Source organism: Patella vulgata, chromosome 3 (genome assembly GCF_932274485.2).
Source record: "Patella vulgata chromosome 3, xgPatVulg1.2, whole genome shotgun sequence".
NCBI classification, from domain to species: domain Eukaryota; kingdom Metazoa; phylum Mollusca; class Gastropoda; family Patellidae; genus Patella; species Patella vulgata.
This window is the reverse complement of record NC_065881.2, coordinates 21,391,966-21,415,034: the sequence shown is the minus strand read 5'-3', so window position 1 is coordinate 21,415,034 and position 23,069 is coordinate 21,391,966. Positions and strand designations below refer to the sequence as shown.

General features: G+C 36.3%; 2 protein-coding genes across 11 annotated transcripts in view; both read left to right on the top strand.

Moving 5' to 3' along the window:
• LOC126816285 (uncharacterized) overlaps positions 1-22,573 on the top strand; it is a 29,163-nt gene extending 6,590 nt beyond the window's left edge. Inside the window, exons 3-8 of one of the 9 annotated variants that reach the window (XM_056099973.1) lie at positions 13,367-13,488; positions 16,972-17,650; positions 17,966-18,138; positions 18,469-19,062; positions 19,908-20,125; positions 20,607-22,573. In XM_056099973.1, the coding sequence (XP_055955948.1) occupies positions 13,384-13,488; positions 16,972-17,650; positions 17,966-18,138; positions 18,469-18,609 (1,098 nt within the window). In that variant the 5' untranslated portion in view covers positions 13,367-13,383 and the 3' untranslated portion in view covers positions 18,610-19,062; positions 19,908-20,125; positions 20,607-22,573. Of the gene's footprint in view, positions 1-11,405; positions 11,530-11,962; positions 12,093-13,366; positions 13,489-16,971; positions 17,651-17,965; positions 20,126-20,606 lie in introns of those variants that run through there. The other 8 variants (XM_050542604.2, XM_050542607.2, XM_050542605.2 and 5 more) reach the window with 8 other exon arrangements.
• The window catches only part of LOC126815727 (nibrin), a 417,793-nt gene that overhangs the window by 35,128 nt on the left and 359,596 nt on the right, over positions 1-23,069 (top strand). The gene's annotated exons all lie outside the window — the stretch shown is intronic.

Sequence of the window (23,069 nt, the reverse complement as noted above, 5' to 3'; positions counted from 1 at the left end):
CTTAAGTCAGAGGTTTGTTTTTTAACGCCACTTGAGCAGCTGATAGTGATAGAAGGTGCAGGAGGACATACCTTGCCATATTTAGGATGCGTTTCTGTAGCAATACAGATACCTAGTTTAAAGTCAAAGACCATCGATTGTTTGTTTCTTGTTGTTCCTGATACGCCATTCCACAGCAATACACCAGCTCTAGTAGGAACCAACGTTTTGAAGCCTATGCTAAACCAACTGCTAGCTGAGGGTCATAATTTTCTGCAACAATCTGATTTACCAGATATTTGGACAATGACATTCAGGTGTATGCAGGTACAAGAGAAAGAACACAAGAACAGTGCAGGAATAGTCAAATGTACAGAGGATTCATCAATTGTGCTGAGCAGCAACCGATCCATCTGCCTAATTGGAAAGATTGACAGCCTGAATATAACTCGTCGTCAACGCTTGTTTTTTCAGCGGTCACCTGATTCGCTGATACCATCTTCAGTAGAAGTGACACCTACAGTTTTAGAGGTGTATCCTGATGAAGAGGGGAAAGAAGTGGTTGTGCAGTTATCCAATCTGTCATTGACACCAGTTAGGATTTATCCTCATACCATCCTCTGTGAGTTACAGATAGTTGACTTGGTGAGAAAGGCATCGGTTAACAGTATTTTACCAACCACATCTACCAATGAAACATCTAGTACTGGTACATTTCTTGATAACATCGATCTTTCATCATCAGCCTTAACTGCAGAACAGCTCAAGTCTTTCAAGAACTATCTTCTTGGTTGGTCAGACATATTTTCTCAAGGAGACAACGACATTGGTAGCATCAGTTTGGTGAAACATAAGATCAATCTTACTGACGATGTTCCGTTCAAGCAACCTCATCGGCGAATACCACCTGCAATGTATGAAGAGGTTAAAGATCATCTCCAGGACTTGATGGAAGCTGGTATTATAAGACAAAGTTGCAGTCCTTATGCATCACCTATAGTTTTAGCCCGGAAGAAAGACTCATCGCTTCGTATGTGTGTAGACTACCGGATGCTGAACAAGAAGACCGTTCGTGATGCCTATGCATTACCGCGCATAGAGGAGATGTTGGATAACTTAGTTGGATCGCAGTATTTCTCTGTAGTTGACATGAAGTCTGGTTACCACCAAGTCAGCATAGAGGAAGAAGATATACCAAAGACAGCTTTCACTGTGGGACCATTAGGATTTTATGAGTACAAAAGACTTCCTTTTGGGCTTACCAATGCGCCAGCATCTTACCAACGACTTATGCAAGATTGCCTAGGAGACCTGAATTGGAAGATCTGTGCCATTTTCATAGACGATTTAATCATCTTCAGCAAGACCCATGAAGAACACATCGAGAGGTTATCCCAAGTATTTGGTAAACTAGCGGAACATGGAATCAAGCTATCACCCAAGAAATGTGAGTTTTTCAAAGAAAAGGTAAGGTATTTAGGTCACATCGTTTCAGCAGAGGGTGTATGTACTGACCCGAAGAAGACAGACAAGGTAACTTCTTGGCCAACTCCCACCAATACAGATGAACTGAGACGTTTCCTCGGCTTTGTAGGATACTACAGGAGGTTCATTAAGGATTTTTCCAAGACAGCAAAACCACTTAACGAATTGCTAGTTGGAGGTCCAACTAAAAAGAAGAGGGGGAGAGCAGCTCAGGACAAAGAGAACAATAAATGGAAATGGGGAGAAGAACAACGAGCATTTGACCAGCTTAAAAGATCTCTTGTGGAACCACCAGTCCTGGCATATGCAGATTTTTCTCAACCATTTATTCTTCACACTGACGCTAGTGGACATGGTTTAGGTGCTATACTTTACCAGAAGAAGGATGGCATGGAGAAAGTGATTGCCTACGCCAGTAAAAGTCTGTCAAGATCAGAAAAGAATTATCCTGCGCATAAGTTGGAGTTTCTTGCTTTAAAGTGGGCAGTGACAGAGAAATTTCATCAGTACCTGTTCAATAACACCTTCACGGTGTACACAGACAACAATCCTCTGACTTATATCTTGACCACGGCGAAGTTAGATGCCACAGGACACCGTTGGTTAGCTGCTTTAACCAACTACAACTTTACCATCCATTACCGTGCGGGGAAGAAGAATATAGATGCGGATGCCCTGAGCAGAACGACACAACCAGATTTTGAAGAAATAGACTCTGATGTAATTGGTGCTTTGAAGAACATTGACCTAGAAGATGGATTTGTACAAACCATTAGCATGTCTCACCAAGCAACACCAGCTACAACGGCATCTACAACACCTATTGTGAGAGACGATGAATGGGAGAAGAAACAGAAGGAAGATCCATTATTAGCCCAGTTAAACCATGATATTCAAGAAGGTAGACCAGCTAAGCGACGTAACTACTCACCTGAAGAATCTGCTATATACAGGGATTTTGAACACTTCGTTCTACAGTCTGGTGTATTATATAGACGCAGCCATGTATCAGGAGTAGAGACTTTTCAGCTGGTGCTTCCAAAGGCTTACAGGAATCTGGCGATGGTAGGAATCCATGACGATATGGGACACCAAGGCAGGGACAGAACTATTGGTCTAGCTCGAGAACGTTTTTACTGGCCGAAGATGACATCTGACATAGAAACCTACATAAAGAACTGTTCTCGCTGCATCAGGATGAAATCTGTACCATCAACCTGTCCACTGATTAACATTACATCGTGTCAACCGCTAGAACTGGTGTGTATGGATTACATGTGTGTGGAGGAATCTCGTGGAGGCTATGACAGTATTCTCGTCATCACCGATCACTTCACCAAGTACACGCAAGCTGTTCCAGTAAGAAATACTACAGCCAAGACAACAGCCAAGGCATTTTTCGAAAACTTTGTCGTTCACTATGGAATTCCCCAAAGGATACATTGCGATCAGGGTCAGCAGTTTGAGGGACGTGTCATAAGAGAGCTGTGTCAACTTACTGGAATGGAAAAATCGCGAACCACACCATATCATTCACAAGGGAATGGTCAATGTGAGCGATTCAATCGGACTTTGCTCAACATGTTAGGTACCCTGCATCCTGAACAGAAGTCTGATTGGAAAACTTACGTTGCACCTATGGTGCATGCGTACAACTGTACCAGGCATTCTTCGACAGGGTATTCTCCGTATGAGTTGATGTTTGGTAGGAAACCGACATTGGCGGTAGACGTTATGCTTGGACTCGTGGGGCGTAAAGAGGCCATAAAAAGCTACAACGCCTACGTAGAATCCCTGAAGGAGAAACTGGAGTACGCGTACCTAACCGCTTCAGCCCTTGTGGATGATACACAGCAGGAACAACGGAAGCGTTACAATCTACGAGCCAGAACTAACACCTTGGAGCCTGGCGATACCGTTTTAGTAAAGAGGTTAGCATTTAAGGAGGGCAGACATAAGATAGCTGATAAGTGGGAGGACAAGCCATACAAGATCCTCAGAAGACCAAATCAAGACATTCCAGTATACGAGCTGCAGGAATTAGGAGGCAACCGAAAGAGAACTCTCCACCGTAACCACCTTTTACCCATCAGCAGTCTCCCAGCGATCGAACCAATCAATAGGGGTCCAACACCAAAGCCAAGGAAATTTCAACCACCAAAGGTGACAGAAACCGAAATCAAGGAACCGGAAGAGGCAGAGAGTGAAGAAGATGAGCTTGTGTATCTGGTGGAAAGTGCAGATTTCCTGCACCCAGCTAGCCCAGCAGAGTCACAGGTCATAGGGGATGTGGTAGAACCTGAGCTTGATATTTCACATCAAGATGATGCAGTTACGCTTGCAGCATCAGTCTCAGATTCAGAGACATCAGAGGAATCACACTTGCCAGAAGATCCTACTCCCAGAAGATCGGGGAGAGAGAGAAGACAACCAGCCCGGTATACCGACTACGTCATGTCTCAGCAACACCCAGTAGCTTCTACTCCACAGTTCCGAGCAGAGTTGGCGAAGTCTCTACTACCATCTGATTTCATGAGCTTATCACCTGATCGGTTACAAGTTGTTTTAAGTTCGTTACCATCTTTGTGTAAGAGTCTGTTCCCGGATGTGTTTTACTAGTTTGATGGTTTAGTTTTAAATGTTAGGGACAACATTTTCCCAAAGGGAGGGGGTATGTGGTAGAGTGATTTTATTTAGTTTATGGGTATTTTAATATGATCACAATACTAATGTAATTTTAAGTAATATGTCACACATCAATGCATCTTTAAACTATCCTGTTCTGTACACTCTTCTAACCAGTGAGTTCGAGTTCATCATCTGGTCACTGGGATTCAATTTTCACCTTTGACCCAAAGGTTTCTTGGATTTGTATTTCCTATCTCCTTGGTCACTTACTTATAGAATCTTGTAGTGTGAGGTTGAATATTTCATTCAACCTTGGTAGTGATTTTATATTTAAAGTTTCAATAGTTATAATAATAGTTTCATTTATTCGTATCAATTGTGTGTATTTGGTATTGGAAGAATTATTATCTACAGATTTATTGTTTACAGTTTAAAGGGTTTTTATTATAAGGTAATAAATTGCTGTTTTACTGAACCCTTGGTGTGGTTATTTACTTCATATTTGACCCCCCTACAACATTACCGTATTTTATGCCCTCCAAGCGTTACAAAACTTGTGCTGAAGACCACGCTTGCTTAAGCGAACAAGTTGTCAATTAAATAACAGTCTCCTACATCCAGACACAAATTAAGTAAACTAAAACAATGACAGGCCTAAATAATCTAGACTACCTTCTCGCTTAAAGTTGATAAAAATTTATGCATTCTTAGACCAAAATATTGTGGAACGAAATTAATATTAACGAAATATATAAAAAGACAATATATGATGATGTGAAACCAAGAATTTCAATGACTTTTATGTCTAACTAAATATACTACTATATCTAAAAGTGCTGGCCAGCGAAATAATATAGTAAATATTAATATAACATGTCAAAAGCATATAAAATCTGGACAACAATACATCAAGTAACATTATAACCATGATATGAAAAACTATCCACTTTTGTAACTGATCAAGTCAACACATGAGCAAACTATAGGCATAATGCATATAAGGACAAGACTGGCATTTTTATCAATAAAATCAAAGATGTCATCAACCAAGTGAATAGACCTTATGTGACATACAATGTTTATATGTGACAATACAAACTATATTATGCAGAATGAAAACCTATACTCATGAAGAAATTGTGCACATCTTTAGTAAAACTATCAAATTTTCAAATATTAAACTTTTCAAAACAAACACTATTCATATGAGCAACAAACAATGCAACATAAAACAAACTTTGCTACAAAATTACACAAATGGAGGAGGATTTGTTGACATATACTTATTTGCTTTAGAATTGAGACGACTGGGCGGTAGCCAAATAGCATTTTGCGAAGGCTCACCAACCAAATGAACTAAATATTCAATACCAGCACTTGTTTGTCTTTGAGCAATAACTTTCTAGATTTTACTATTTTTATCACTATCAGAAAGCTGAATATTGGACGGATTAATAAAGTTTTCATCTTGATATCGAGCTGGCTTACGTATAACCCGTTGAGGGCGTACCTCCGAAGTGTTTATTTGAATAATCGGATCATCAGGAGGGTTTGGAATGTTAGGATTTACACAATTAGGTGGCACAATAGATGTGTCTATCACATCTTTAGGTGTCTCTATAAGGTTATCAGGTATTACATGTGCATCAGTAATAACAGGCTTCTGAGGCACAATCTCAGTAATTTGGACAGTCTGACATCCTCGCGAAATAAATGTCTTTTGAGAAACATTCTTGATTGTTGTAAAAAAATGAGTAGGTGTAGGCACTCTAATATGAGCCGGTTTGACTCTATCCACATGGATCGGATTAGAGAAATTTTTTAGAGTCACTGGATCAGATAATAGTAACATATGATCAGTAGGTTTATCAGTCACTATATAAGGTCCTGTATATTGATGTTTTAGCTTTTTAGCTGGTTTATTGGTATCGTCTCTCAAATAAACATAATCTCCAGTTGATATATTAGCAGAGCCTTTATTCAGATTAGCAACATCCAGCATGGCATTCTGTGATTTGGTTAGGTTATCCAAAACTTTGGTACGAATTTCCTCAAGTTGTAAATGTTTTTGTTGTACGTACGTCTTCATATCGGTAGGATAAGATTCTAAGGAAGGTACATGATTAGTAAGTGGAAATTTAGGTCGGTGTGAAAACAAAATTTCAAATGGTGAATAACCAACACTAGAATTCACAGAATTATTCAATGCAAATACAATACAAGGTAGATAGAAATCCCAATTATTACATGTACTATTCATGTAAGGCGTTAACTGTGATGCAAGTGATAAATGAGTACGCTCACAAGCACCTAAACAATGATGAACAAAGGCTGGAGTAAATTCTTGAGGAACTTGTAGCATTCTACACAACTGACGAGTTATATTAGCTGTGAATTCCGATCCTTGGTCTGTTATCAAAGTATCACATACACCAAATGTACAGAATAGAGTAAATAGTCCTTCGGAAACCGTAAAAGCATCTTTGCTAGGAATTGGTACAGCATAAACAAATTTGGAGAACATATCAATAGCTGTAAATACATAGTTATTTCCCCTTTCGGTACATGGCAATGGTCCAAATAAATCTAATTGCAAAACTGAAAAGGGCGTTGATGGGGACGGATAGGCTATAATGTTATTCTTCACATGGACTTTGGTTATTTTTCGTGCTTGACACTCGTGACATGATTTTACGTAATCACTAACTATGGTAGCTAATCGAGGAAAATAATAATGTTCTTTTATTCTATCAATAGTGTCATGAATTCCACCATGGGCTCCCATCGGCGAATCATGAAATAATTTTAACACATGATTTGTTAAAATTTCTGGAAGAACTAACTGATATTGTGACATTGATTTAGTTCTCTTGGCTTTAGCTATACGAGAATGATATAAAATACCATCAAATAATGCGAAATCAGATTGCTGTAGCAAAATTTCTCTCGATTGGCGTTGAGATTTTAGTAGAGTCCCATTCTCTAAATATTGAATCAGAGGGATGAGTGTAGAATCTTGTTGTTGAGAATCCTTGATACAATCTAAAGACATATCAACATGAACTGGAGGCTGTACTGCAATATTCTCTGTAACTACAGTCTCACTATGCGTAGTTATATCAGGATCAGTAGAACTAGCGATATCAGAAGTAATAAAGCAATCAGTTTGAACTGTTTGATGATGAGTGGAGTTTTTAGCGAAATTTCCCAAGTGATCACAATGTGGAAGCGATGACGAATCCCTGTCGGATCTCTTTCGGCGTTTCACAAGTTTAGATTTCTTAAGGCGGACGGCAGAATACTCTTCGGAATCAGCATCATATTCATCGGGATATATACAATTAACAGCAGGGAAAACATTTTCAACTTTTCCATCATTAGAGACAAATCTGGCCTGGGTGGGTTTCTCGGTTACATAGTCAAAGAATGGGTCGTCCTCATTTGGACTGGAGGATAATTCTTCATGAAATTTATCCATTCTGGAAAGCGCACCTGGAACACACATCTGGGTCCCTGGTTTATGTACAACATCATAATCAAACGACTGTAAAATGGTTAACCATCGTTCATATATAGCTCCTCTGAATTGTTTCTGGTGCAAGGACTTTAAAGCTTGATGGTCTGTTTCGATAACAAAATGTCTGGATCTTAAATAGTCACTACAATCTAAAACACTAGTCACTACACCAAGTAACTCTAATTTGGTGGGCCCGTATGACCGTTGCCATTTGGTCAATCCTTTAGATCCAAAACGTACAACACGTTCACATCCATCTGCATGTTTCTGTAGAAGCATATATCCTATACCTTTACTACTGGTATCCACAGAAAGTTTGAATTCTAAGTCAAATCTAGGAAATGCCAACGCATCAGAATTTTTAAGAGATTGTTTCAAGTCACTGAAAGCGGAATCACATTCTTGAGTCCAAATATAGGGAACATCCTTTTTAAGAAGACGATATAGTGGTGATGTGATAGCACTATAGTTTTTTATAAACTTACGAAACCAGTTAAATAAGCCTAAGGCTCGCTGTAAAGACTTCCTATTCTTAGGAACACTATAGTGCATAAGGATATCCAGCCGATCGCTAGGTGGTCTGATTCCATCTTTTGATATTTCATGTCCGAGAAATACACAACTACTTTGTGCAAATTTACATTTGGAGGGGCCAAGTTTTAAACCTGCCTGTCTCAATCTATCTAATACCTCCTTAATATCTTTTAAATGTTGATTAAAAGAACTAGAAATAATACAAATATCATCCAAATAACACAATACTGACATAAAAGTAAGACCAGTTAGGACTTTGTCCATCAAAAGTTGAAATGAATTAGGCGCTGTTCTTAGACCCATTGGAAGTCTAAGAAATTTAAAAGTACCGTAACAAGTATTAAAGGCTGTGTACTTAGTAGACTCTTCCGAAATCGGCAACTGGAAAAATCCAGAAGATAAATCGAGTGATGTGATATAATTGGGCGTAAATCAGGAATTGTATATCTAAAATCTTTAGTTTGACTATTCAAATAACGAAAATCACAACCAAATCGATATGAGGATAAGCTTGCCGCTTTTGTAACATTATTTGGGTCGACTTTGGGTTTGTTACGCTTAGCAACTAGCACAATAGGACTAGTAATCGGTACTTCCTCAGTTTCAGATACAGGAACAATAATACCTTGCTCTAATAATTTATCTAATTGATGTCTTAATACCTCTTTTTTATCTGGAGGTAACCTATAGGGGCGTTGATGTTTAGACACAAAATCTGACTTTAACTGAATTTTATGCTGAACAAGATTAGTAAGACCAAGTCCAGGATTTTCATCTGTCACAAAGATGTCTCGAAAGTCAGACAAACATGACAAAAGTTGTTCACTTTCTTGCTGAGACAAATCATGATTATTGTTAAAATTCAACTTATTTAACTTATTGTTATCAAGTATTTTATCAGATATTTGGGTATGAGGTGTACTGATTGACTTACAATCTGTCTGCTGCTGGATATTCGAACATGAGAAAATATCGAATGAATTATCGACAAGTTTAAAGTTTGCAAGAATTGTACCCTTAGTGATGTGAACGACCTCATTGCCAGGGTTAAGTATTTTTATAGGTACAACGGATCTGGCAACAAATACACCTTTAGCTAACAATTCGCTATGACCCGTGCAGACACCTTGCATTCCAATCTGTATACCTTTACATAATTTACCCTGTATAACACACTCAGAATTAGGCTGAATAAAACAAGTAACATTACTCTTAACTTTAACCTTTGACTTAACACCAGTGAACTGACTAGCTGCTCTAAAATCAATAGTGATATCATTGTGTCTCATATACCCTGTGCCTAATATTAAAGGGTGTGTAGCATGTTCAAAAATATAAACAGATATAGTGTCAATTGTTGAACCTTTAACAGATATATTAACAGTAGCAGTCCCATAAATTGAAATAGGCTGATCATTGGCTAATAAAACAGTTTCATTACTAGGTGAAAATTTAAGGATAACCCACTGAGGTAAACTCAAATAAAAATCTTTTGACATAACATTAATGGAGCTTCCAGAGTCTAAAAATGCAGAAATTGTAAGTAAGCCAATGACAACTTGTAAGAACATAAAGTTTTTATCAAACAACATAGCATCTTCACACGCTGCTGCGCACTTTTTATCGTCTGTACCGCCTGAGGGTGGCGCATTAGGTTAAGGCGCCTTTAGTTTAATTGAGGACACTTATTTGCAGAATGACTTTCACCGCATAGTTGACACTTGAGCAATGATTTTTTTCGACTAGGAAGAGTTAAACAGTTCTTGGCTACGTGGCCATAATAGTAGCATAACTGGCATTTAACATTTGGGTCAGGCACATCAACACCATTCCAGTTACATCTAGACTGGAAGTGGTCACAGGCTGAACATTTATAACAACGACGGGATTGTGGGCGGTTGGGTCTACGTGCAGAGTTGTTGCCTCCACCATAGGTAGGTGGGTGTGATGCAGTGTTACTCGAATCCATCTGTGCTGCTGCAGCCATGACACTGGGTGTAGTTGGAGCTCTATAACCATGCGCTTCACCAATTTTAGCAGAGTGAAGTGCACCTCGGAATGTGCAGTCTTGACCGGCCTGTGTTCGGACAAAAAATGCTAGCTGTGATGGAAGGGCCTTAATAAATTTTAAAGTCATTTCCCTCTCAGGCTTATTCAGTCTGGTGCCTTTCTGTAAGATCAATGAATGGTACTCTTCAAGCATCTGGCCTGGATAAAGCATCAAATTATCATAAACTGCCTCTTCTGCAAGAACTGATGGCTGGTTGTTGCAGTACTCCTTTTCAAAATGCTGTCTGATTGTCGCAAAACTGGTTTTATGTGTGACTGGCAAAGCGTCGTACCAGATTTTCGCAGGGCCATCCAAATGAAGATGAAAAGCTGCAACGGCTCTCGGACTGTCAGTCTGGATATTCGACAGTAAGAAATAAGATAATAGCTCTGACAAAAATCTTCTAGAATCATCATGCACATAGCCACTAAAGTCTTTGATAATTTTCTTCAACGAACCCGCCGACATACCTGTAGTTGGAGGTTCAGATTGTTGATGTTGAAAAGGGACTGTCGTTACAGACGGTGGTGCAGGTTGTTGTTGTGGAAAAGATGCTGGACCCGGCGTTGATGTGGCGGGTGGTCGGCCATGCTGAGGAAACATGGTTGGAAATGGCTGCTCATCTTCGTGAAAATAAATCAAAGTTTCCTCTGGGTCCATTAGGCCTACTTCTACTTACAAATTGGCATTTTGACATCTCCACCATGTTGGGGGGTAGGGTTTTATCTTCTTGTTCAATGTCTTATCTTGTCCAACAAACAACTTTTAATCATCTTCTATTACATTTTATTCAACAGACATTTTACAACAGTGCCAAGCACATGGCGGCCCAGTCACCAGACAACGCTAGTTCTCAATTAAAATACAAGTTTCGTATTTTTGAAGTTAACCTACTAAAGTAAAATGGTGTTATCTCCCTTTAGCCGTATTGATCAGTTCTCACACGACTCTTACTATACTAGAATATAACAGAATAGAAGTTAAAATTACATGAATAGATGTTAGAAATTACATGAATAGAAGTTAGAAATCAGACGATAGCATGTTAGAATTTTGAATCTGATATACCGGCATATGTAATAGTATACAGTAGTTAAATAAATGAAGTCAAATTACACCCAAGATGAAGAAATAAACAATAAACACGAAGGCAAATGAAACTTAACGGTTCATCGAGAACGTCACGTAATGTAAACGCCCATTTCAGGTCACGTGACTTCTTAGCTGCATCTATCTAGTCACCAGATTGTCTCTTGTGAGCTAATTATTTAATTACAGGTAGGTCTACATGGATAAACCTACCTGTAAGTATATATATATATATTATATGCCACAGGTACTGTTAGACGTTTATTTTAGAATGTTTAGTCCTACATGTTCAATTTGCGCGATAAATGAGAATATAAACTTGAATTACTCTTGCACATCGTTATAATGTCGAGGTTTGACAATTTCTGGTAGTGCACACATCATTCGGCAAACCTTGGCGGATTCTACGAATCAAACGCTAGATGTAGGGTACGGGAATCTGCTGAGGTTTGCCGACTGGGGGTTTAATGTCTTACTGTAGCAAAACCAAACCCATTGTAGCGATGTCATTATGTGGCTACTATCCCTTTACGCATGATCAAATTATACATCTTTATAAAATATAGGTTATTATTTTCATCACTAGCAGAAAAACAAAATGTCCGTTTTTATTTACAATAGCTTTCAATGAATGTTCGTGGTATACACATTAAACCGGGTGCTCGGGAAATAGAAAACAGCGTTTCGTATAATTTTCCATTGAATTGTATCGAAGGGGTGTGCTGGTCGACTGACAGTATGAAAACGTCTTGAACTATTGTTGATAAAATGCTCCAGGAATGTCTCGAGGAATATTGAGTGGCATATAGTGTATGTTGTATATATTTATCTTCTAATTTAGGGTTTATTACTTATTTGATACTAAAGTAGCTGATTATCATTTTAAGGATCTGGAGATTACATTATTGTGAAAGTTGAAATTTCTAAAATGAATATCAGTAGATTATTGTGAAAGTTAAATTTCTAAAAGGAATATCAGTAGATATTGTTAAAGTTGAATTTCTAAAGTTGATATCATCAGTACATTAATGTGAAAGTTGAATTGGTGGGAAGCGGGGAGTGGGGTGTGTGTCGAGTGGCCTAACCCCATGGACTCTCTCCGGGACCTTCGGTTTCATTCCTCAGGTAAAGAATCATACGCACAATCAAATTATTGACATAGAATTATGATGTAGGTCAGGTTTGATTTTGAACACGTACCTATTTATCTGGTGGTTAATAGCGTGCCTCACGATATGAATTATCTTCAAATATATCGATAATGATTCGGCCATATTCACATACTGAGATGCAATGAAAACTTACTCTTGACCCATGAATTTGCTGGCGACATAAATGGCTCTGATAATGTGATGTTTGGCTTGATTGTAGGCTGAATATTTTAGACACAAGATATTCAACATCACCCCATGGAGACCAAACTTTACTTCACAATGAACGTGGGCACATGGGGTGAAAATCAGGAGTTAAAAACCCATGGGACCACGTAGCATAGTCAAGACGTTGTATCCAAAATTTAAATGATTTAATACAAAACTAAAACAATTATGCATAATTGAAATTTTTGCCAAGGATCGACATGAGCTTTTTTATGGTCAATTTCACTTATCCATAATTTTGTTACTTTTTGATGAAATCTTTTAAATTTTGGATATGGTGTCTTTATAATTCGGTAATATCTTTCCTAAATAATTTATGTTTTGTTGTATACTGTTGACGTCACGCCAGTCTACCGTTGTCACGCCAGTCAACCGTTACCATGCCTCGTGTAATCAAACTTCATTTGTATTTTTCTTCTGATGAGTGTGGAGTACCACATGAAACTTTAAGTAAAGAACTTACAGATTTCATATTTTTAATTATTTATATTGTATTATATATATTTTCCCTTGCTGGTCACTTTTTGCAATATTTCGAAATTTATTCACCCCCCCCCCTCCGCTTTTGCCAGTTCTTGTTAGTGATTAGTAGGACTGGGGTTATCGATACTAGAATTACAAGTTGGAATTTTGGATTTTAACGAAAGCCATTAGCTAGAACCTTAAGTAATGTCATCATAAATAGATATCATTTTTCCATTACAGATGAGCAGAAAACAAACATGACAAAATTTCCAAGGTATCGACGGCGGTATAAAAAGGTGTTGGTTCTATTGGGAATTTTAAACTTAGTTTTCTTTGTTACGGCTCAGTTCGTCACAATATGGGTATGTATTTATAAATGCTTTTGAACGAGTTCACTTGATATGAAGATTAAGTACAAGTACATCTGTGTTCACGGATGAATACGCATTAATGTTTTCACAAAAAGGTCAAACACCTTTACTTATATATTATGATACAAATTTGCCTCTTCTTGTGTTATAATATGTATATAATTATACATCAGCAATACAATTCTAGACATACTTACTAGTAGAAAAATAGAATACCTTGACATTAGATTATAACTAATATCAGTTAAAAATACAACGAACGGTGTTTAAGTATATAATACATTTCTTATTCCGCCTTACAAATGCATAGACGCAACTTTAACTAGATCAAGTGTATGTCAATAGATAGTTATGTAATCTGGAGCTAAAATGATAATATATACCCTTTTATTAATCTTATATAATTACCAGATAATAATAAATAAAGGGGTTTAAAATCCCCTGATAGTTTGCAAGTAAAAAGTATACATGTATGTATCATATTAAAATTTATATATTGACAAGTATAAAAAAGGTAGAGGGGTATGAAATAAATAAAACATTTACATCTGGTAAAATTGGTCAATGAAATTTGATTTCATGTTCCTCCTGTTACACTAGTATGTTCAGTTTTAAATTTATCAAAGGGAAAAATATATAAATTGTATGTTACATATGTAGTCTTTAAAGGTGTATGGCTGTATTCGTTGGAACCTTAAGATGGACCAAAATGAATCTTATGCAGATGTTAATGTAATATGGATATACATGTATATAAAGTGATTTATATTAAATTTAAAAAAAAAAGATATAGTAAAATTTCTAATTATTTTCGGCGAAATACATTCAGAGTCCAAATTGAACGGCAGTCGTTCAAGTCTGCATAGTCGTTTGTGAATCAGCCATTGCTAATTACTTTCGCATTGTCTTTGTTCATTACACATGGAGTCAAAAACCATATTGGATATTAGGATCCCATGTAACAACATCAGTACTGACTGAAATGGACGAATGCTTAATTCTAATTCGTGTTTTTAAATTCGAATATTAAGGAAAATGTTGTGTTAGCGATTTAGCTCTTTTAAATTACCTCTAATCTTGTGGTGGTTTTCAAAATAGCGAAACTGACATTACAAATACAAAAGTATAAAAACAATTTCGCTATGTGAACTCTTTATTTATTATATAGTCCAGGTTTGTATTTCCTTCTTACACCAATAGACGTAATGCTGTTTCTGTGCAAAACAATCTTGATATAACTGATATCATTAAGAGGGCTTCTGATTTTAAATAATCTTGACTTCAGCAGTTGACGCCTACTCTTGATTATTATCCCGCGCCGAACGAATTTGGGAGGGATATTGAAATAGGGTCCGCCCGTCCGTCCCGATTTCGTTTTCGGGGCTTATCTCATAAACAGTAGTTGTGCCTTTTGCTATTTAGGAATTTCATGGATTTAGTTTGTGTGTCTCCATGGAAACAAAGTTGACTTTTTGGTACACATTTTTATTCAAGAGCATATCTCATAAACTGTTCAAGATATCTTCATGAAACTTTGTACAAAAGTCAACCTGTGGTAGTAGTTGTGCCCTTTGCTAACTAGAAATTCCTCGAATTTATTCATTTTGTGTTTCCTTCGAATGAGTTTTGAGTTCTTACCACAACACATTTGACTTTTTTTGGTATATTATTATTATTCTAGAGCACATAAGAAACTGCTCAAGATACCTTTATAACACTTTTAAATCCATCAATCTATTATTTTATTTTCTGATGTCCGTCCTTCCGTCCCGATTTCGTTTCCAGACCATATTTCATTATCTGTTCAAGAAATCTTTTTGAAACTTTGTACAAACATCAACCTAGTATAGTATTTTAATTTCTGATTTATACCGAGATTTCGCCTAATAGTTTGGATGCAGCTATGGCGGGTGTGGCGCCTGGCAGGGTAAGCTTACTCTTCCGGACACCTGTTACCACTGTTTGTCGTGTATTTTGTACACGGTGAACAGTCCATTTGCTGATTACACTATTTTGCTTTATTACACTATTTTGCCTATACCGTTTTTTTAGGACTTCGAATTTTGTCTAATGGTTTGGATTGTTCGTACTTGGTTTTATTTTATTATAAGCTTAATGTTTAACATACAGCAGCTGATTTAAGTAGACAAAGGTTGTTGTGCAAACCTTACACGGAGTAGCGACCCTGGATCTTCTGACTAGTCCTATTGATATTCCAAGAAGTATGCCTTCCAAACAAGTGCAAGGGCGCGGGATGGTGATGACTAGTCATCTTGTTATCATTTGAATTGTTTTATAGTAGAGGGTGAACCCTATCGACAGTTATTGGCGGTATTTGGATACTGTATATGGGTCGTTATCAAAATTGGTAGAAATTCCTGTCTTTCTGAATTATTTTTAAAACAAGCTGAAAAACACACAGTTTTAAGTAGTCACTAAATATATTATAATGTATTTGCTTATATTAAAACAGAAAAAATAAAAGATACATAATAAATATTAACAAAATATTTGATTTAGTGCCCAAGTCCTAAGTTACTACAATGACTTGGCTAATGAATACAGGCATACGTAATGTAATGGGCTGTGAGGTAAATGTTGCCCGTACAGCCGCATAGACTGGAATAACCAGATGCTAGTGACTGCCATTCGATTGAGACCTTTGGATTATTTCGCCGAACATAACTGACTTGAAATTAGAGTAAAAAAGGGAAACGATTGAATGTAAATCAATTTATATACATTCATATTACATTATTATATGCGTTACGACCCATTTGTGTCAATTTCTAGGTGCCAAATATTAGCCATTTATCTCCTTTAAATTACACTGATTTTAAGTTACACTGATTTTAAATGTTTTATATATTAGTCAATTTAAAGAAATTTCTATTTTCGAAAAATTGATGATACAATTAATGATTGATGACCCAATCCGGAATGGCTTCAGACAAAAAAATAATGGAATTTCAGGCATTTATTTTGCCGGCTAGAAGGCAAAAAGGTTTTATCTTCCAAATCACTATATAATTTAAATTTTAATTTTTCACTTTACCCGTCTGCACAAAAAATCTGATTTTTAAAAGCGTATGCAAGTTAAATATCTGGATGAACTTTCTCGGCCAATGCAGGGATCGAACACCCGACCTCCCGGCTAGCGAGCCAGCGTCTTACCCACTTTAACCACCGTGATCCCCTCCTTTAGCCGGATGCGCCTTCGTAAACAGTATAATATGGATTAAAGTCGATAAATTACAAGTACTTTTATGTTTACGGTAGTTAAATACATAAAAAGATAAAATGTGTCTCCTTTAGCATGAATATGTTACTGGAAAATGATTTTTGTTGAATTATGCTGTGTTGTAGCGAATCAACCATTGCTCAGTTGACCGCCATGTTAGAGCGTGTTCAATTTATGATGTCTTCTTGATTAGAAGCAGGTTGTTAACATTTAAAACTGGCGTTTGATTTCAGAAACAACCATACTTTGCTAACATTACAACGGAATGGAATTGGAATTCGAAAACAAATGAAAACCCGAGAACGGAACATAAATATTTCATTAAGGTTCGTGGAGAAGATAGTTACTTTCTATCAGCTATAGCAGGTCCTGACACAGAATCTCCTAATCAGTTAAACATCGTTTTATCAGGATTGGATGGTACGAGAGGATATGGTAAATTTGTATGTTGTGTTTCACGATCCGATGGATCTATGCTAACAACTCCTGCTGAATTTTATCATAAACATGCCCATCGTCAGTTTCTTCCTGCAATTACACAGCTATTTTATCAAGCCGACTATGATGCCACTCAATACGTGTGTAACGTTCAACAAACTGGCGAGGGAGTTAAATATGTAAATATAAGTCTAACCGCAGCCGCCTGTAGTGATAATGCAGTGGATTATTTACCTATTAAACATCAAAAGCAAGTGAAGCAAGGTCTAGCTATCTGTGCGAAAGTAGCTTATGGACATCTATTAAAGCCATCTAGATTAATTGAGTGGTTTGAGATGCAGAAGATGTTAGGTGTAGATAAAATACTAGTATTCGATTTAGCTTGTGGTGACGATATTAAAACAGTATTTAGACATTATGTGGATGAAGGTTTATTAGAAGTACAACCCTATTCCTTACCTGGAAAAATGCCAGGTAAATATCTGTTAGTTTTTTTATGTTCATATTATTTGATTGGTTTGTCTACTAGGTATTGTAGACCTTTGTCTCCGGTTCCCACATTTAATGTTTGCCTAGTGGAGATTTGATTTTAATGCTACCTTTCTTGCCATGCCACTCGCTCTGAGCCACTGACAAGGAGACATCACGCCTAAAAACCCCGAGAACTTTTTATGCCTGTTTAGAGAGCCAGTGCATTACACATTGAGCCACCGCGGTGGCCCTATTTGTCCAATAAGACAATGTCCAATATTTCTATGTTTTACTAATTGTATGTATTTTTAAAACTAGGATCGGTACAACGAGGTTTTGTTAACCGGGTTTACCCCCAGGTTTCCCACGATGAAGCTTTGACTATACTAGACTGTCACCAGAGATTGGGAGGTTACCAGTATTTGATGGCTGCTGACTTTGATGAAATTACTATACCAAAACATTTCTTAACTTTAAAACAACTGCTAAAAGTAAAGTATCATATTTCGCATAAATCTACATTATTATCCCTTGTCTCTTAAAAAGGTGCATGGTTGACTGTTAAAATGGGTTCGTGTGCCTGTCACAACTTTTTGACCACAATAACCTGACATTTCTGATTTGCATACTACGTTCAAAGTTAATGTAGATGTTCATCAGGTGATTGTCTGGTTGGAGTTCGATGATGAGCATTTTCTGCTATAGGCAGTTTGATTTGCCGATGCTTTAGGACATGCCTACTTTGAATCTAATTAAAGTTACAATTTCATATTTTCTAAGAAAGTCAAAACATAATTATTTCTGTGTCTTTTGCTCAATAGGTTGTCAACTCCCTATTATACGATCATATGTTATATTCCCCACCATGGAATAGCTATCTTCAAACGTTTGAATTTGAAGTTGAAAATGATATTTTGCCAATTTCTCAACTGGCAATAGTGAATTATAGGATTATTCTTTAACAAGGTAGGACTGTTTATAGATACCATCTATTTTAGGGCTTTATTTTAATACATTTTAAAAATATAACTTAAAGATATGAAATTGTAACCTTAAGTGATGGTGATGACTCATGGGTTTGTTCCCACTTTGCCAGCAGGTATTGTTCTCAGATATCTTAGGAGGGAACAATTGGGTTCTAGTCTATATCTTATTAACAATTATTTTATTGGCAAAATCTACATATTCAACTTTATAAAAATCAACAAAAATATCTAAAATCCGACTAGATAGGAAATGGCATGTGCATATTCTAATAAGTTCTTGTCACCAGCTAATAATCTTCTTTCTTCTTCCTATATTTTTCTATCTCACTGAATATATTTTCTTTTCTTTGGTATTGACAAACCACCATTTCCAAGTGGTAAAATCTGTCCTGTGTAATTCTGTTCTGATTTTAGTACTTCCATAAAACTGTAAGTATGTGCTTTACGGATACTTTGTTTAATTTTGAATGCCATCCCTCGAAATTGTTGGTTATTCTTGGGTCATCAATATAAAAATGGTTCCATATCCTTAAGGATACAATCAAATTCTAAAGGGCTGCATTCTGTGCGTATTCAACAAATTGGCCCTCTCTTTCATTATTAGTGCTAGGGTTATGGCCCTTGGTCACTTTGAAATATCTTGTGGACGCTCTTTATACACAGTGTTTAAGGCCATGAAGTGAAGAAGCCTGTCAATTTTCAATGATTTCCAATGATTATGAAAATTGATATTAAATGTTTTCTATGCTGAATATTAGAATAGGGCAGAACTAGAAGCCAAATGGGTTGTTACTTGTAATCGGGTTTGATCGTGTTGTAAATGTTTTCATTTCTGACAAAAAAAAAAAAAAAAAAAAAAATATGCGACTGCGACAACCCTTGTTGACACCCGGACGACTTAGCTGCTGTGTGCTTATGTTTCGTCGCCTGGCAACTTATTTTTGACTCATATCAATGCTTAGCAAATATTCTAGAGAATTTGAATAATTAAGGCTATTGTATACTCGCAATCTAGTTGCTCATATCTACAATCATTGTTGTATTTATCTGATACCCATGGCTACTCACCTTGTTGCTGTTATTGTAGCACAACTTGTTATACTTATTCCTTGAGTATTTGCGAATAGATTAGCGATCATGGATTTTTGACATGACGTTCCCTTTCCATAGTACAGCAGTATAAGAATACCCTGCAAACTTTATGAAATCGTCTTCAAGTTTTGTGTTGACAATAATTAAGCTGTTGTCACGTGACTTTCTCATTCTCATTTCAGAATTTAACTAGTGAAAATCCTACAGCTGCGGGATTTTACTTCTATGTTCAGTTCCATTTAGAGAATTGGGGTAGATACAGAAATGATACGGATATATTCTTTCAACAACATTTAAGATCTGCCAAACCGAGATGGGAATGTGAGAAATACATTTATCTCCCGTCCAGAGTTGTTACCGCTATTTTTCATTCTTTTACACCAGTTAGTTCTTTTACTTAGTAAGTACCCTCCTTTATTGTATAATTTTCCAAAAGCTTTCCCAGAAATGGTGATATTTTTAATAAAGAGAGAGAGAAATGGGGTTTAAGGTCCACTCGACACAAACTAGGTCATTTCGGGACTATTTTTAATAAAGTACAGATATTCATGTAGAGTAAATTTATGAAATTAAACCAAAGAGAGAGAAATGAGATTTAACACCATTCTTCACAAATTAGGCCATTTCGGGACAAACATACGGTTTAATGTTATTTCAATAATTCGCTTGCGCGTATGGGTCTTTAGCACTGGCATGAAACTGGAGGTCCCGGAGAAAATCCCGCGAGTTTGGACAGGCGACCCTACTCCTTACGTACAAGTGTGGGCTCGAAACCATGCCACTTAACTCAATGACAGACCTTATGATCTAATGCGCACACGTTAAACCGCTCTGTCACCTCACTTGAATAAAGTAATATAATTGTCTTAATTTAATTTCAGTATATACGTGAAACCCGAAGTAGCTGCAATACACCATTATAGACAATGCCCTCAAGGCTGGACAAACTGCTACCCAGAAATTATTGTAGATAAACAGGTTATGAAATATGAAAAATTACACACTAAAAATACTCATGAGGTTTTAAAAAAGTTGAATATGAAATCTTATGATAGTCTCGTATAAACAGCCTTCATATTATTGATCATATTTTAATCATTTGAAACCAAAACAATTTACAAATTTGAGTAATTCTTAAAGCCCCGGTGCGCCAGACAGCTGAAGATATAATTACATATTATATTTATACTGTGATGTAAGGTTATTATAATTTATTATACATAATATTCATATTTTATATGTTCACATATATCTGTGTGTTTAATTTTAAAGTGTATGGCCTATTTGATTTGGGTAAAACATGGCGTTTAAAATTAATTTGATTTGTTAATTTCTTTTTTGAAAGTCTGAAACGAAAATAAATTTAGTAGACAAAGATTCGATGGAAAAAGAGTTTCATCCTTAATTGATATAACACTTTGGATTAACCCAGTTCAATACTTTAGTTTGACGGGATTAACCCCCTTTAACATGTGTTACTAATATGACTAGACATTCCTAGTTAATTGGGTAAAACTTTGTTTATTTCAATCAAAGGGAGATAAACAGGTTTAATTTATGGATAGTTGCATATCAATAAGATAAAAAGTTACCCAGGTACTTGCAAACTGAATTAACCAGACGAAAGATGCATTATGTAAGATTTAGATAAAGAACTGATCATTCTTGCTGTTTTAATTCAAAAATAGATAATGCAAAATGAATATATTGAAAATGTCATTCAAATTACTTTATTCTGAGCAAAGTTACCATAGTTTGAAATTTTGACAAGATGTGACATAGATTGTTTATATCAAACAACGGTACTTCCTCTACTTGCCATTTTTAAATTAAATCATTAAATGGCGACCGTGTTTTATTTCGTTAAAATTTTGGCCATCCGATGGTGAGGAGAATTGATTATAGGCTTGTCATGTGAATAAATATGTAAATAATAGTTTATATAACATTTGATGTCAAAAGATAAACAGGCTGTAGGCATATTTTAGCTCTTGCATAATTCATCTTTACCAAGAGACTTTCAGTCCAAATTAACCAGTGTTTTTTAACTAATATATTTCTGCAACCGTTCCTTTAAACAAACTTGTCAGAAAATGATTATTCGTCGCTGATGTTCTTGGCCAACAAAAAACCTTGGTGTGTGTAGGCCTTTATCGTTGTTTCATTTTTATTACTTGTTTATATTAAAAATGTCTTAATATGCATGAGTCAAATCTGCCTATTGTAGGTCTTTCTTTATGCCATAAGCGTTATCTCAATTATTAACTAGACATTAATGAATTTACCAAGACCATAATCAACCCTTGATACTCAACAGATTTTAAAAAGATTTGAGGTCAAGAACTTTACGTAAAAATGGATGATGTAGCAATGACAATTGATGCTACACTGTTCTTGTAACGACAATAACTCGGCTCAGAATGAAGTAATTTGACTGAAATTTTCAACATATTTCCTTTTCATTATCTATTCATGTATTTTAACTATTATATTGACAACTGTTAGCTCTTTATCTAATCATACATAACGTCCCTTTAATAATACTATTCAATCCCATTTATAAATCCTGCCTATTGTTGCCTAAATATTGTATTAATTTGTAGTGTGAGCAAAGTTTTTATGCTCTGTTTTGCTTAATTAATTTTTTGATAACGGCCTTATGGGGAAATAGTGTAAATATTTTGTTTACTTTCAAGAAGTTGGTTATTTAGGACATACTTTATCATGACATTGTTTGAGATGGGTGTGTAATATTTTTTATTTATTTCACATTCATTTAGAGTTTTATAAAAATGTTATTTTTCTAACCATTTTATAATTTTTGAAGTTTTTATAAAAGACGTTATAAAAGTGATGAATTTTGTTTTGATGTCCTACGTCTCTTCACCAACTGGGTTAATGAAGACTGGTATACCCATGCAGTCTTCTATGACGGACGTTTTTGCCCGTACAACGGCGCTACGGCCTACTGTTATGGATACTTTTACATGCAGACCAATGTGTACACGCAGGCGACCTCAGTTTTTCATCTCACCCGAGCGACAGACACTGTTGCTTGTTAGCCCCCGTCTTGCACCACTGACAAGCCGGGGAAGCCATGCTAGAATTCCCCGACAGACGTTCTCGACCAAGACTGGGAGTGAACCCAAAACGTCCCCGTTAGCGAGTCAGCGCCTTACTCACCGAGCCGCCACGGCTTCCATGTTATAAAAGAGCCTACAAAAACAAGTGATGTCGAGATTTGAACATCATTCACACCGTTTATTGTTTGTCGTGATTTGATGTTTTTACATTCAGAGATTAAAGTAAACTTCTCAAACTAGATTTACAATCGCCCATTTATA